This window comes from Poecile atricapillus, chromosome 4 (assembly GCF_030490865.1).
Source record: "Poecile atricapillus isolate bPoeAtr1 chromosome 4, bPoeAtr1.hap1, whole genome shotgun sequence".
NCBI lineage: Eukaryota > Metazoa > Chordata > Aves > Passeriformes > Paridae > Poecile > Poecile atricapillus.
In genome coordinates this window covers 45637804-45653788 of record NC_081252.1, presented here as the reverse complement: position 1 = coordinate 45653788, position 15985 = coordinate 45637804, and the positions used below count along the sequence as shown (strand labels likewise).

Genomic DNA, 15985 nt, shown 5'->3' with positions numbered 1-15985 from the left:
GCTTTCTACCTGTCTTATTTGTTAGTACAGTAATATTTTGGGTTGCCTCTGTTTGTCCAGACAGTAGTTTTAAAGTAAAAAAAGATGTGAGAAGAGATGATAATTTGTTAATAAATGGATTACTTGTGTATGGATATAGCTCGCAAGAAAAAGTGATAAAATCTAAGCAGTTCATAGTCCAAACTATTTTACACCACTCCTAATCAGATTCCTGAATGGGGGGGGGGGGGGGGGGCATACAGAAACCAACAGGTCAGGAGCTGTGCCTGTAAATATAAAATCAAAAGCTATCATAGAACTTGGGTTTTTCAATTAGCTTTTTGCTTGCTTCAGAATGTTCATACTGAATGGTGAGATTCTGTACTGAAATCTTGTACTGATTTGAATCTTTACAGTTAAGGTAGGGGAGGAAAGTGTGAAAAGGTTCAAAAATTGTTAGTGGAAAATGAGTTGTCATTGACTCAAATAGCACATCAGTTTTAATGTGTGTTGTTTAATAAGAAGGGAGTGACAATTAGAGTGAGAACAAGATTTCTGCTGATTATTGGAGTAAATGTTTGAGTGAATATTGATCCAGTGTGTAATGATGGGAGGAAATGGAATAAGAAATACATGCCATTCTATGTCTGTAATTCCAGGGATGATAAAAAAAATACTTTGGAAACTGAGTCATTCAGTCTAGTCAAACACAAGAATGGTCAACATTTGAGAGTGTCTTTTTGACAGCAGCTATGCAAAGAGAGAGATTTGAGAAGGTCTCCTGCTACAGCTCTGTCTAGTTGCTGTCTATTCTGTGAATTTCTTAAACAAGGAAAAAATGTTTAGTGGTTTAGGAGCAAAATGCATTTTGTGTCCTAATGATCTACTACTTACCTACAATATCAAATTGTTCATTCATTTACAGAGTGTTGAAAGAGTTGATCTACTTCTGTTATGGCTTTATGACAAATTATTGTTTTATGTAGTGTTACTCATTCTCTTCGGTATTGTTACAAGGGGTGCAGTTATCTTCAGCAAAGAGTGTTTCTGTGAAGAATAATTAAAAGCTTTTTCAATGGAAATTCTGTCAGAGAGACTCTGTGGTCTCTGTTCATCCAAATGCTTGCAGGTTTGGCTAGTAAGCAATAAAGTGAATTAAATTTATGGATTTTTATACTTTTTGACTGTAACTTGCATTCATTTCTACTACCGTTAGTAATTTTTTACTCTGAAGAGTGTTGATTAAAACCGTTTGTGCAGTTATCCATTATTTATGTAAGAAAGACTGAAACCATTTCCCAACAAGTGTTCAAGGCCCCCACAAATAAGTACACTTGACATCTGGTAAGTAATCTCTAGTTTTCTAGTTGCAAGTCGTCTTTTTAGATATTAGGTATTGATTCATCAGTGTGCTCATGAGAATTTGCTTAGGATTCTCATGAGCACACTTGGAGGATTTTTCATTTGATTGATATAGTAATCATAACTAAAGAGAGTAAACATAGTTTTGCCTTCTTGATTCTCCTAGCTTTAAAATTTTACTCAAAACCAGACAAGTTCAGAAAAGTTTCTCTGTATGGCCTTGTGTTTAATTTGATTCATTTGCAAAGGGTAATAAAAAATTAGTTTAACAGGTACTGATCAATATAGAATCCCCCTGGAAACACGAGCAGAAATAAAGTCTGAATAAATAAATGGATACTTTGTAAGTTAATAAATCTGACTTTGTCAGAACAAGGATGAAAATGTCTTTTGATGTCACTGGATCCCAGATGCTTTGATTTCATGACTTTGTGAATTTGCTTTGTTCTCCTAGCATTAGCATGCCCAGAGGTATATCAGATCTTCTTTGTACACAGAAATCAGCTTGGGAGCAGCATTTCTGTTGGCAGTAATTAAGTGCTATTGTGTATACAGCTACCTGGTGCAGTAACATGAACAGCAGTATTGGCCTGATTTCCAGTATTCCTCAGCATGCTACCTGCCTTTTGATAGATATCAGTGTCTTTCCTTGTTCAGAGCTGGTCTGGAAACTGTCGTTGCTAACCAGCAGCTTCTGCAACTGAAAACATTTTGGAGACTGAACACTCGAACCAAAATTGCAGTAGTCCGAACCACAGCCATGCACAAATAACACACACATGTGCTAAACAACAATTTTTTGTCGCTGGTTAGTCATGAGCCAGAGTTGCTGTGGAACACAGCTGTAACTGCTTCTTATTGAAGGATAGGACTGCTCTCTTGGACTTGCTGGGCCTTCCGTGTTTTGCAGAAGTAATAAGAGGTTAGGTGCAGTTTCAGATTGCTCCCAAAAAGGGAATCTGAGAGAAATGCAGTGTGTGCAGAAAAAGTATTATTGGGATACATGAAACAATTTTCCTTATTTGAGATGGTCATTAAACACTGAGATTAACAGACAAAATCTGTAATCTGTAAAATTTAATAGTTTCAAAGTATACTTGTTGCAGAACTATCCAGGTTTTAATAGTTTGTGGAGGTCTAAACAGCTAGATCCTTCTGGATCAACAAACCAGTTTCTGAACAATTAAATGTGTTGCTCTTGTGCATAATTGGCTTCCCATGCGTCTCATTATTTTCCTTGTAGACTCTTCTTCTGCCTAAGGGGGACCTAGGTTAATCTGTCAACTCCAGTTAGTTTTGAAATTCCTGGGGCCATTTGCAGAGGAATTTCCCCTTCAGAGGCTCCCCATTTCCCAGCTAAATTATTAGACTTACCACACTCATTGTCAACAATTCCTTAGTAGTAAGAAGATTGATAGAGAAGTTGAGAGGGATTTTGCAGTTGCTGGTGAAGCCAGAGTTCTAAAGAGCATGTATTTTTTCATTTGTGTATTTAAGAAATTCTGACAAACTTTAACAAAGAATGTAGAAATTCATCCTTTGCATTTCTCGTGCAGAGGCAAGTACACGTTCTTTATAAAAATTCAATTAAATTCTTTCCTTCTTTATCAACGGTGTTCATAAATAAACAAACAATTTTGGACCTGTAAAATCCTTTGCTTGTTTGTGAATCACCTACATTTTAATAGAAGTTTTCTTGGTCATGAAGGTAACTTAGCTTAACACAGCTCAACAATATTATGGCAAAGTGTTTTGCTTAAATGTAGTTTCTTATTCTAATTTTGTAATACTATGTAACTGAGTTTCTTGGGACATAGAGGCTGGTTGTGTCTTTATCTAAAGACAGAAAACTGTCCTGAATAAGGGATGGGTGGCCAGAGCAATGGCTTGCCTCAGATCCTGCAAACCTTGCTCGTGTAATGCAGTAAGAGAAGCTGCGTTTGTGGGTACCAAAATCCCACATGCTTGGCCCAGAACGTGCTGGCAGCTTGTTCTGCTTTCTCTAGTATTTTATAGACCTGCTGTAATGTTGATGCTGTAGTGCAGTCATGTTTTATTCAGCAAGCTTTCTCTCAAATCATGATTGACTGCTCATGGTAACAGCAATGCTTGCTTTACTTGCTCTCTGAAGGAAACATAGCTCCTATGTGGTTGTATTACAATAATTTTTGCTATTGACATAGGAGTTAACATTACATTTCCCTAATGTGGACTCATCAGGGGGTTTTTATGTCTCTCCATATCGAGCTTTAGCAACATGGTACTGTTCCTCTGTATAGCAATTATATTGCCTGTCCGAAAGTTTGACATACAAGCCGCCTAGCTGACAGAAATAAGCTGGAACTATTAAAATAACCATAAATGAGGCTGACAATGGGAGCTGTCTGCCATTGTCCCAAAAGATTTTTTGAACTGGAAGTAATCAGTTGAGTTCTAAGGCAGCGCCATCACAGATCTTCTAATTGCGAAAATTCCCCCTCGCCAACCCCCCAACTTCCTGAAAGGAAGTTCACAATCTTTGTGGACCTTAGGAGATTTATTGCTTGTCACCCAGACTACCTCGTGCCAAATCATAATTTCTGGGCTCAGTATTTTATGTAGACAGTTTTAGGAACATACGTAAAAACAGTTTCTCTTTTCTAAATGGTCTGAACCCTGTGCTTTCTGTTCATTTAACTTGTTTTTTGTAAAAATGTGCAAAAAGTAAAGTGTCAAAAACTAGAAGTTAAAGTGCAACTGTATCTGATTATTTACAATTCTCTTTTTGCCCCATTTTTTATCCTACTTTACCCATCTAACTGCTACATTTTTCCATGTTTTAAAATATAGTCTGGTTTTGGTGTAGTTTTAACTATGCACATCTTTATTTCTAGGTCTTTATACTATCTCTAGATGCTTATTTAAGGGATAGCTGCCCTTAACTGTTGAACATTCTACATTTCTTCAAATCTGTCTGCCTACCTGGTTTATAAGCTGTACATGGCAGAGGACTCTAGGTGACCCTTTCTCTCCCTTCACTAGAACACAGTTCAAGTTACTGCTGTTCATTCATAGCACAGAAATGATGCATAAACTGTTCTGTGTTTTAACTTTCATGTCAAGGTTTGGGTTTGACTGCATGCTGAGGCTCTTTGGATGCCAAGTTTTTTGTTCCTGAAAAATATTTTAAAAGGACAGACTTGGTAACTTCTGTTAGCTTGGAAAAGTAAGACAGGTTTCACTGGACACTGTCAGTGTCTGATTGTTTCACTGGCTACTCTTGCTGTTGTTCCATTAGTGTCATAGAAATTGTTTAATTTCAAATACAGTAGTTTTTTAATGAAACCTGGGGGGTTTGAGAGCTTGTACTAATATCACATTTACTAAAGATACTGGTACAAAACTGGATTTGGCGATATATTTCGCTACATCTAGTCAGTTCAGTGAAGTTGAATTTGAGATATAAAACATCATTTTATTATGATTGAGGCTTTTTTTGGTTCCATTTAGGTTGGTTTTTTGTTGTTGTTGGTTTTTTTGTTGTTTTCTTTTTTGTTAAAATTTTAGATCTGCTCTGCTGGTGATGGTTCCTGTACTCTGTTTAAGGGTGTTTAAGGGTTCTGTGTGCCTTCAGTGATTCTCTTCCCCTTCCATCTCCCAGAACTTGCAATAACTGGTCCCTGGAAAGAAAGCAAGCAGTGGTGGACTCTACATGTTTAAGGTCTTGCAACTGCTTCTGTTCCATCAACTTACTGGCACTGATTTTATTTGAAACTTTCCAGGCTTTGATTTGTTAGAAAATGAGCAATTTGTCTTTGAAACAGCAACAGGAGTTGCTTTCCATTTAACAGTTCTAGCTGAGCATGATTTCTCAGCTGGTAGTACACAAGACACAACCTGAAATGTGTATAGCTTTCTACGTCAAAGAGCTAGAAAAAAAATTTAATTACATTTTCTGCAATCTGCCCTTATACATGCTGACAAAAGACTTGTAGTTCCAATATGATACTTTCAGCTTATTTTAAGTGCTTTCTTTGTGGCTTTTCCTGAGAGAATTTTTTCTGTGCATTCTCTGAAGATGAAATTGTAAAGTTTAGATTTTTTCGTAGCCTTTCTTATAAAGAAGAAATTTATTTATGATAAAGAAGAAATGTTACATCTATATAAAAGTGAATTAAAACCACTTTTGAATATTTATCATATAAATACATATCAATACCACTACGTATTGAATATTTAAAGAAATAAATATGTAAAATCTGTAAAATATATGTGACAAGCATTAACTTTTAGAATGAACATTTATATTGATTATACTGTTTATATTGTACGTTAGACAATATTGTGGGGTACATGAGAAAATTCTGGGTTGGTTGATTGTTTTTTGATTGTTTTGGGTTTTTTTCCCCCTTACATTAAAATTCAATTAACCAGGATGCATGTAAAAGGTAAAGCACCAAATTATATAAAAACTAAATCAGAATGTGTTAGTTCACATTAATTTGAAAAGGAAAAAATAAACTATTTCAAACTAGACTGAATCATTAGTTTTGCACATTGATATTCCTCAGACATGTTTGCAGACAAGTCACCTCACTTTGAGGTGTGCAAAACACAGCATCGATGGTTTGTTGCCAGGTTACAGCCTTTCTGTCTTTGCCTAATTAATGCTTCTGAAGAAGAGGAGAGTGAAAAGCAGTGAACATCTTTTGTTCATGTGTAATTTAAAGGCAAGCAAGAGTTGCTAAAACTTTTTGCTCTCTTTCAAGGCTGCAAGTAAGGATTATTTACATTCTGAAACAGTACAGTTTAGTCTGTGTGAATCTTCAAATACAAGAAGTCTGATATGAGTAGCTTGCATTGTCAGTGATAAGCTTTAAATTGCTATGGAGCTGAAGAGCAAATCATATTTCTCTGGGTGGCTTTTGCACTTTGTTCCATAGAGGCATAATCATGTAATGCTTCTTGTTCAAAGAGCACATGTAGCCAAAGCAAGGAACTTTTCCAGCTCAGCTTATTTGTCAAAAATAATACCTTTCTTAAAAGAAGAGATTGTCTATACTTTTAAAAAGTTCACTCTGCCTGCCACAGTTCTTTAATATTTCAAGAGTAAGAGTGCCATGCCTCTCTTGGCATTCTGCTGTGTTTATAGAATGGATGAGCTGACATTTCACTTTTGCAAGAGGAATCTCATTCCATTCCTTCTTTAGAAGGAGATTGTTTCATGGAGTTACCAGGATGGAGATTTTGGTCTTTTCAGCTGATGTTTTATGTACTGAATAGTTAATTTTCTCTGTGGCAGGACATACGTAAAATTTTCAGTGCTTAAGGATATTTGGTTTGTGTAAAATCAGGGCTGATGTGATATTGTGCTGTCTTTGTTTTGGTTTTACTAAGTGGTTATTTATTACACTTGAGTGATCAAATACTATTAAATTTTGTTGACATTAGCATTGGATGCTATTTTAGAAGCCTGGTAGGCTTAAGGTTTGTCTCTTTACACACTGGCGCTTGGTAGATGCCTGAGTTACAGTAGCGCAGTGGCCTCAGGGAAAGAATAATTTTTTTCTTCAGAGTTCAATAGGTTACATGTTTCAAAACCTTCAAATTATGAAACACTTTATGGTATGTAGGGTTGTGACTACTGCTTCAAGGCATTTCCCAAAGTCAGATTATAGTCGTGACCAGAAGTTTCAGAAGTTATCAGTAGGAAGTTGAGAAGTTAACAGAAACACAGATAGAGGGTTTTTTTTTTAATTACTGTAAAAGTGGAAAAAAATCTGAGCTATGACACTGGCCACAATTAGTATTACAGATGGGTGTAGTACTTGTAAATAGTGCACTCTAGTCTGCTGTAGTCTGTTTTATCTTGTGTGGGTAGATACCATAAATATTAAGAAATGCACTTTTTTTTCCCAAGTCACTTTCCTTCTTCCTAGCATTTCTGTCAGGAATCATAAAGTGGAGGGATAAAAACAAGTAAAAAACCCCTATGTGTAACACACAGGAGCACACAGGGTGGCACTTGCCAACTGTCCTCATTTGGCTGTGCCTCTAGGAGTAACTCAAGGGGAAAAAGAAGGTAAAAGAGTGTGGATGTACTCCTCTTTAAGGCTTCTGGGGTCTGCTGAGAAGCAGACAAGCACTGTATCTTTTCCTCTGCCAGATGCTCTTTCCTGGTTTCTTGTGGATGCAGGTTTTTGAGGGGTGGGGGACTATTTTTTGTATTTTTAATCCTGTCTTCTCTGCTATAGCCTCTGAATTTATACAGCTCAGGAAAATGCTAATCATGTCATGGTAGGTAATAATGTAGAAAAGTAATCTAGGAAAAATAGAGCATATAAGAAGAGATGAATAGAAGTAATTTGTGTTCATCTGTGTTTGATCTGGATATGTTTGAAGAACTGCACTGCCGTTAAAAAAGCATTGGTTAGAATAGATGCTATTTTAAATAAAATGAGCTGCGCAAAAAATCAAAAGTTGAAAATACCTTTTATATAGGCTTTATAAAAGGTCTTTTGTTTTCTGGCCATGCAATTGTGGAGATTTTAGTAAAAACCAGAAAACCTTCTGTTCTGAATTGTATAACATTAGAAGCCAAAGTATGATAGTGTTATATTAAATAAGGCTTTACTTGGGAAGTAGCCAAACCACTAACAAATGAGGCTGATGTGGCTCTTTCTTTCTTTTAACAATAACTTAAGCAAAGTTTCACAAAATGTAAAGCAGAAATTTTCCCAGCAAAACTGGCCAGTAAACTTCTGGGAGCTGGGATCCTTTGGACCCTTGTTCACCTAACTTCTGGAAAATATATATGTTGCCTATCTCGAGGTAGCAGAGATTCACATAGTAAACTGCAGTATGTGCTGAACAACTTCATCTCTAGTTTGTGCAGAGTGTGCAGGCCTTAGTGATAGTTTACCCTGCAGTGACTTGCAGTTTGTTTAGAATTCAGGACAGATGCAGTCTGGGTTGGTGTGCTGGAACTCTAGTGCCATTGAGGACAGCGTGTCTCTGTGTTTATAACAGGCTTAATCCACTGGCTTTTAAAACTTTGATTTGAATTGGTTGTTTGTTGAAGGTCATATTTGATCAAAACTCTTGTTTGTCCAATTTGTAAAACATTCCTTTCCCCCTAGCCCCCCAAATGGCTTTTAAAGCAGCTGAAGAGGCTTTTTGATTTACCCAACTTATTAGGAGTCAGATTAATTGAGTCTGTAATCAGATTTCAAGCATCATGTTCCAGGCCAGGGATTTCTTAGTTTATTTCAAATGTCATTCCCGGGACAAATTCTGCTAAACTGCATTTTCATGCTTTGCTGAGAAATGATCGCAGGTTTTGATTTCCATTATGGAATCATTAATATTGTTAATTAGAGTTCTTATGGATAAGTATGCTTAAGGAGGATCATCCCTGGGAATTGAGATTATTATAGTTTGAGCATGTGTTAATTAGATAAAATTGGCATATATAAGCGTGTCAGATTTAAGGTGTATTTTATTCTTATTTTTGTTTTTAAGAGTGACTTTGGTTGTAGTGATTTGTGTTGTGGGATTTAAACTGGGGGAAGTGTTGGTTCTTGTTGAGAGTTGGGTTACTGTTTTGACTTTTTCCTCAGTTGCTGTATTCATAAACCATCCTGTTCCTCCACATTAAATTCTGTCCAAGTTATATTCTACAGTAGTCACAGGACTGTTGCCTTCCTGTAATGAAATTGATAGAAAAGTCCTATTTGATCGAGTGGGAACAATATCTAGTCTAAAATTTCAGACATATGAATATTGTAAAATAAGTTCTGATGTCCTCTTGCAGATGCCTGAGAAATGTTTCATCAGAGCTCTTTTGTGCTCCCCTGTGGTGTTTAGTGACTGAATTTAAATTTCTTTTTATCCTGACTACCTGAAAGGCTTCAAGATTGTACAGCCAGTCAGGTGAAAAATGCTTTTTAAATCCTCACTTCACCTTATGTTTTGAATAACAATGTTTGCAAGTCTTCGGGATTACCATACATGCGAAAGATTTGTTAGTATATTTCTCAACTTGTCTTACTACATAAAAAGCAAATGGTGTGTAAAAGTTAAAGTTAGCCAACTGCCTTAGCCTGGAGGATGGATGGATGGGAAATCTGCTGATTAAAGATACTCTGTGAATGGGAGAAGAGTTAGAGCAGAGATGGAGCTTTTACAGCATTGCAGATACAATAGAGGCAGTTAAGGGCTATTCCTTAAATGTGCCTTACACTATTTGAAGAAAAAAAGAACAAATTCTTTCTAGGAACCAAAACGTGCTGTTGAAACTGGTGGTATGATCAACATCTTACTTATGCTTAATAGAGCTAGATGTTGGCAAGATTAAAACAAATTAACTCTTATTAGATAGTTTTATTATTTCTGTTTAATGTAGCAGTACTGATCCGTTTTTTCTCTGTTACCTTGAGAAGCACTGGAACTAGAACCAGTGAATTTATAAACTCCACAAGTGTTGAGTTCTGGCTTTCAGGCAGTATACAGTCATATGCTGCCCTAATATGTAAAATAGCCTACTGCAGTCAACATGTGCAAAAGCAGAAAACTGATACAAGGACCAATGGTACTTAAAGGACTGGTTCTAGACCTGTGATTTGGTATGAGAATGATTGTTGTCATTGTTAAAAAAAGTAATCAGTCAAATTTTTTGAGCTTGTGCTCCTTAGAAGGTGTAGTAGGCTACCGAAGTTTTAATGCAATTTTATTCATTATTGTTGCACAGAAATTAAAAATAAAGCTATTAGTGTTCTCATAAGCAAAATCAGGAAAGATTTAGTGTTTAACTTGCAGAAGCAGGAGGAATTTCAGGACAATAGGATGGTGTTTTGTAATTACTGATGTAAAAGCAGGTTGTTGAGGGGGCAGAAAAAAACTGAAGTACTTAATGTAGTTATGTGTGTTTCATTTTGACTGTATTTTGTGACATAAAAGTTGATGTAGAACCAGAAGAAATTCAAGTTTTCATTGTCTGAGCCTGCCCTCACCCCTAGATGTGTGCTGGTAAACCACAGTATATCTATTCCATTTTATTGCTGGGTTCAAACATCAAGAAGAAAGCTGAGTCATATTAATAGACCAGTCATCCTTTCCCTTGCTATTACCTGCAGCTTTGATCAATGAGGAGAGCTAGGTGTGGTGGCCTCTCCTCCATAGCCCTCAATATGTGCAGGCTGAAGGGAAATTTTTGTTCCTTATCCACTTACTTGCGATGCCTGTCTCTAGTAATCATGGAATTGTAGAATAGTTTGAGTTGGAAAGAATCTTAAAGTTCATCTAGTTCCAACTCTGTGCCCGTGTGCAGAGACACCTTTCACTAGACCAGGTTGTCTAAAGACGTGTCCAAGCTGGCCTTGAACACTTCCAGAAGTAGGGCATCCACAAATACAACTTGCATACTCACACCTGTCTATTGTATCTGTCTATTGCATCTATTTTAAACTGTGTGCCTTGTTCCTTAAAAAAAAAAAAAAAAAGTAAAACAATCAAATTTCAGGAATTAATCTGTTGATTAGTGTAAAACAGTTAGCTAGACAATTTTTTCATAGCTTACTGATCATAAAATTGTTTTCCTGGATGCTTTCTAGTTCAGATTAGAATTGTAAAGGCCACATAAAGAAAAAATGTTCACCCTAAAATTCAGGATCAGTTGAGTGAGAAACATGACAAAAATGGAAAAATAATGAATTTCCCGGTTACTTTGACTAATGTATGCCCAGAGTGTGAGTGCTCCTGTAGGAAATTGGGACATTCTGAAAGCCAGAGCTATTCTATTGGGGAATCTGTATTACATGATGCATCCAGTGGTCAGATCATCAGAGATTTTAAACCTTTTATTGAACACTCTGCAAAATCTATGTAAAATATACAAAATAAACATTATATATGCAGATCTAATTTGAAATGAAAAATTAACCAAAAGACAAAGTTGCCCATGTGCACTGTATCATACTGTGAGTTTTCCCACATAGTTCTTTTTGAGATACTATTTTTTTGGTGTGGTACTTTTTTTTCCTTTTCATTCCTTGAGAGTTGTGACTTAAGGGAGTGGACTTTTGAGAACAGATACACTACAAAAGCAAAATAGGTTCAGTCATCCTTTTACTTGAAGGGAGCTTTAATAACTAGAGAGGCAGAATTTGTAAGTGTTCAGTGAGCAGATTGCAGGAAGTGAGCTTCATTTTCACAGGAGTCTCTTTTTATCTTCCTTTAGAATCAGTCAAGGCTATGTTAAAATTAATTTGCCACTTCTGATGCAGCTACTGTTTAGAAAGTGGGACGTGTAAAATGAAAACAGTTGCTCTTTTCAGCACAAATCACAAGCAGTAAAGCAGCATTGCTGGAACCCTTGCTAGAAGGGAATTTATACAGTCTAGTCTTCTCTTTGGTAGGACATGAAGGGTTTACACAACTTTCCAAGGCATACCCAGACTTAAGATTAAGCACTTGTATGCTACATCCAGCATTTAGATTTAGATTTAGAAGTGAGGCCACAGTAAGTAGCAAATTTGTTTACTCTCGAGCAAGTCTCCAGGCCCAGGTAGAGTCATGCAAAAAAGTGTGCCATGAGTTACAAAGAATCTGGGTAACTGAGTGCTCAAGGCTGTGTCCATTTTTAAGAGCAAATTTATGCAGAAACTATTCAGGTAAATCCAATGACTACTGGGTATTATTACCTTTTTATTTTAATAGTAAAACTGTCACCAAACAAAATATAAATACTGAGGCAGAGAGACTGGAAATGTAAAATATCAGTATTAATTAACAGCTGAACTTAGTTGTTGATGATTTTGTTCCACAAAAAAATAAAAAAGGAAATTATAAAGCCAGTAGTTTACTTTCAGGACAACTTACAGACTGCACGTAATGCATGTGTATTTTGAAACTGCATTGCCCCTCCTTTTTATCCCAGTTCTGTAGCCTTTGACACTGTATTAAACCAATTTCCACACTGACATCTGGTGGTAGTTCTAAAATGCTATGTTGCTTGAAATGCTATATATGGGAATTTATAGGTCTGAGCATCAATTTCAATCCCATCCAGCCTTTCTGAAGTGATCTTATTGACATCTTAAAATTTTAAACTGTCACAGTCAGACCTTTATGCAGCTTCTCACAAGGCAAAGAAAATAATGAATAAATAAGTAATTCCTTAATATTTTGCTCAGTCAGTATAATGTATTAAAAAAAGTGTCTGTAATGTGTGAAGGACACAACACTTAGAGTTAATTCCTTTCCCAAGGAACTCCTGTGAAAACAGTGACATAGTTTTATTGAGGTCCTGTTTTTATTGATGGGTGTGTACATATACATAAATATGTATCTGTGTGAGGTAAATGAGCTCAGTAGAAGTGCCACATCATGCACACTCACATTATGTGGCTTTATGCAGAGTTCAAAACTGGCTGTCATGGTGATAGTTTGACTCATCTTGGCTCCAGTCCCGATTAGTCCTGGTGTGTGAGCGTATAATAGTAGGAGCCATGACAAAGCCCTTCAAAATTTCCACTGAAATGGTTGCAAGGGCTTAACTCTATCCTCATCCTGACATGTATCAGGTTGATTTTAAGTTCTATTAAGAAAATGTCTCAAAACAGACACCCTATAGGACTGGTTGGATCAGGAAAAGGAAAAGTGTGAAGTTTTATTGTGTCATAGCTCCACGACTATTTAATATTCATCCCCCATCTTACGGGTTACACCATACCACATACCCTTTTGACACATGCATAATATGGCTGTACCTGTTGAGTAAGCTGCTTACAAAAGTGAAGTTGTATTTCTTTGTGCTGCATAAATTCTTTAATCAGTTCTGGCTTAGACTCAGCAGACAGCTTTTTGTTAAGTTTGTGAATTATATAGTAGTTCCTTATTTGGCAATTCATTTTATGTTTGTAAGGTTAAGCAGATTTTTGCCTCTATTTTTGCTGCCTTCATTTCTAGAGTAATGGCAACCATTGGTTAGTCCTAATGTGGCAAAGCTTAGCTTTGGTATAACTTTTATTTTCTGTGACATATCTGTGTGAGCATAAATCAGCACATTAAGAAAGTTCAGCCAAATAATTCATTTGGATGCAGAGACAAAAATGTTTCACATTTAAGTAGTTGTTCATTAATACAGATAATAGTAAGGACCTCAAGAGTTTGGCACCTAAAGAAGATAGTTTAGTATGCTATAAAACTTACTGTAATGAGTAAAGAGGGTCATTCATGACCCAAAAGGTTGTGAATTACATACTTGATTTAGTATTTTAGGCAAAACCGATTTTATGAATAGTGCACCTGATGTATTTCAAAAGATGTTGGAAAGGAAATCAAGTAATATGTTGCTGTAAAATGTGATGCATAATTGTTGAAAACTGTTATAGTAATTTTGTATTTTGTGGCTTCAGATTAGCCTTAATATGTTTGTGTGTGTATGTTAGCACACATTGTAGAATCAATGTTGTTCATGTAGAACTTGTATTCATTTTAATTTGTTCATATATTTAAACTTGTTGCTTACTGTATTTTTACATATTTCTGCATAGTTATTGAGCATTTTCTATTTATGTTTCTTCCTATAAAACAGGTATTATTGAGACTGCAGATCACCTGGATCGTGAGACTACTTCACATTACTGGCTTACCGTTTATGCAACAGACCAAGGCGTTGTGCCTTTATCATCCTTCATTGAAATCTACATAGAAGTTGGAGATGTTAATGATAATGCTCCTCAGACCACAGAACCAGTTTATTACCCAGAGGTCATGGAAAACTCACCTAAAGATGTATCTGTCATTCAGATTGAGGCATTTGATCCAGATTCGAGCTCAAGTGAAAAATTAACCTACAAGATTACAAGTGGAAATCCACAGGGATTCTTTTCAATAAACCCCAAAACTGGTAAGCACAATACAGTGTTTTATTTTATGTATTAATAAATTAATGTATTTGCATAAATGCACAAACCAGGTGAAATAAAAAGCTTTGGTTTAACATTGAAAACATGCTTTCACAATAGCTGGAGTTCAGCTGGTGTCTTGAGCTGTGTCAATATTAGTAAGTTATAAAAACATGTAGAAAAGGATATGAGAGTGAAGCATTTGGTTCAAAGTACTTGACATCTGTATCAGGCGTGTTTTGTGAAGGCTTACTTCTGAGTAGCTCCACTCTACGCTGGTCAATGTCTATGCATTTTTATAGTGCAGTAAGTATATCGTAAAAATCCATATTTTAGTTTAGTTTCACCAAAGTTGTTTTTAGTTGTCTTCAAAGTTTCATGCATAGTGTTTTTGTCAGGCCTTTTTAATTTTTTTTGAGGGGGTGTCACCTTAGTCTAGGCAAAATAAGCCATTTAATACCTGCACACTCACTTGTCCCACAGTCAAAAGATTTGTTCTTTGTAATTAACTTTGTAATTAATTGCTGCTGCTAGAAATACATAATCTGGAGGATTATTTTCATGCAACGAAAAGAAAGAGTCTGAGTTCATTGGTCATTTGGGAAGCTTTAGAAAAAAACACTGAGGTTTTCACAAGGGAGTACAAACACAACTTCTTAGTAACTGAATTGCAGATACTGAAAGGTGTGTAGGACAGACAGATGGAAAGCAAAATAATCAGTCTTAACTGAAGCTACCCAGTGATTTTGAAAATATTTTAAAGGTTGCCTACCATCCCTTCCTTCTGAATGTGGAGAAAGTAATACATACACTGGATGTTTTTCCCACAGTTTATGCCTAAAGAAGAGCTTGGGTTTTTTTTTTTTTTGCCAGGTTGTGCCCAGCTTATCTTTTTATATGTTTTGTTTAGGTGTTATTTCACAGCAAAAATTATGAGAGATGCTTCTGATTCACTCAACCAGTTTTTTTTTTCCTCACAATTCAGAGAGTTTTAGGTTAGAGGTCCTGCAGAGATGTAGTAAGTAATCTATTACAAACCCAGTAAGTACAGGGGAGCAATAGAAGCTTTATTAATTTACCTCTTGCCCATTTATGGAAGCGATTCCAGGAGACTTAAAGGAACACAAATGGAGTGAAAAAAATATGTTTTGGAGGCTGTGGCCTTCATTTTGTTTTGTAGTTCTTTCAGCTCAGGATATGAAAGACTTGTGTGCTTTATCAGTTGTAATTGCTGTGTCAGCAAAGCTCTGAGTGCAAACACAGGTATGTTATTTGAGTTATTTCTGCCAATAACTTCTTTGTCAGCATGTGCTGCATCTGTGAAAACACTGCCAGGAGGGTCATCTGAAACAGCTATAGAAACAGAAAATATTTAGTATAGTTAAAGCCTTCATCTAAACACTATATTTACAAAATGTTGGTTTTAGAGAAAAGGGAGCCTGACAAGTAAAACAAGAAAAATTCAACCACAGTCTTCTAAAGTGAATGCAGAAAGTGTTTGTATGCTTTATTTCTATTTGCTTTACTCTATGTCTCTGTTTTCTCTCATTTTACATGATGTAAAAGGAAAAAAATCTGCTTTTTTATCTGCTTCCTTGTCCTTTCTGATTTTGAAAAGTACTTTTGCCTGCCACTTTGATGTTTTTTGTTGTCTCAGTATAATACTGCTAAAATGAGAATAAAATTGCCTGTGAGTTGGGTGGACAAAAGTGAGTGACTGCAGTATTCAAATTGCAAAGGAACATAAATTCTACCTC

The 15985-nt window shown here is 36.0% G+C and overlaps 1 protein-coding gene across 4 annotated transcripts in view; it reads left to right on the top strand.

Annotated features, from left to right (window-relative positions):
• Window positions 1-15985, top strand: part of FAT1 (FAT atypical cadherin 1) — a 104222-nt gene that overhangs the window by 22346 nt on the left and 65891 nt on the right. For all 4 annotated transcript variants that reach the window (XM_058837931.1, XM_058837929.1, XM_058837930.1 and 1 more), the window contains exon 3: window positions 13916-14230. In XM_058837931.1, coding sequence (XP_058693914.1) covers window positions 13916-14230 — 315 coding nt within the window. The remainder of the gene's footprint in view (window positions 1-13915; window positions 14231-15985) is intronic.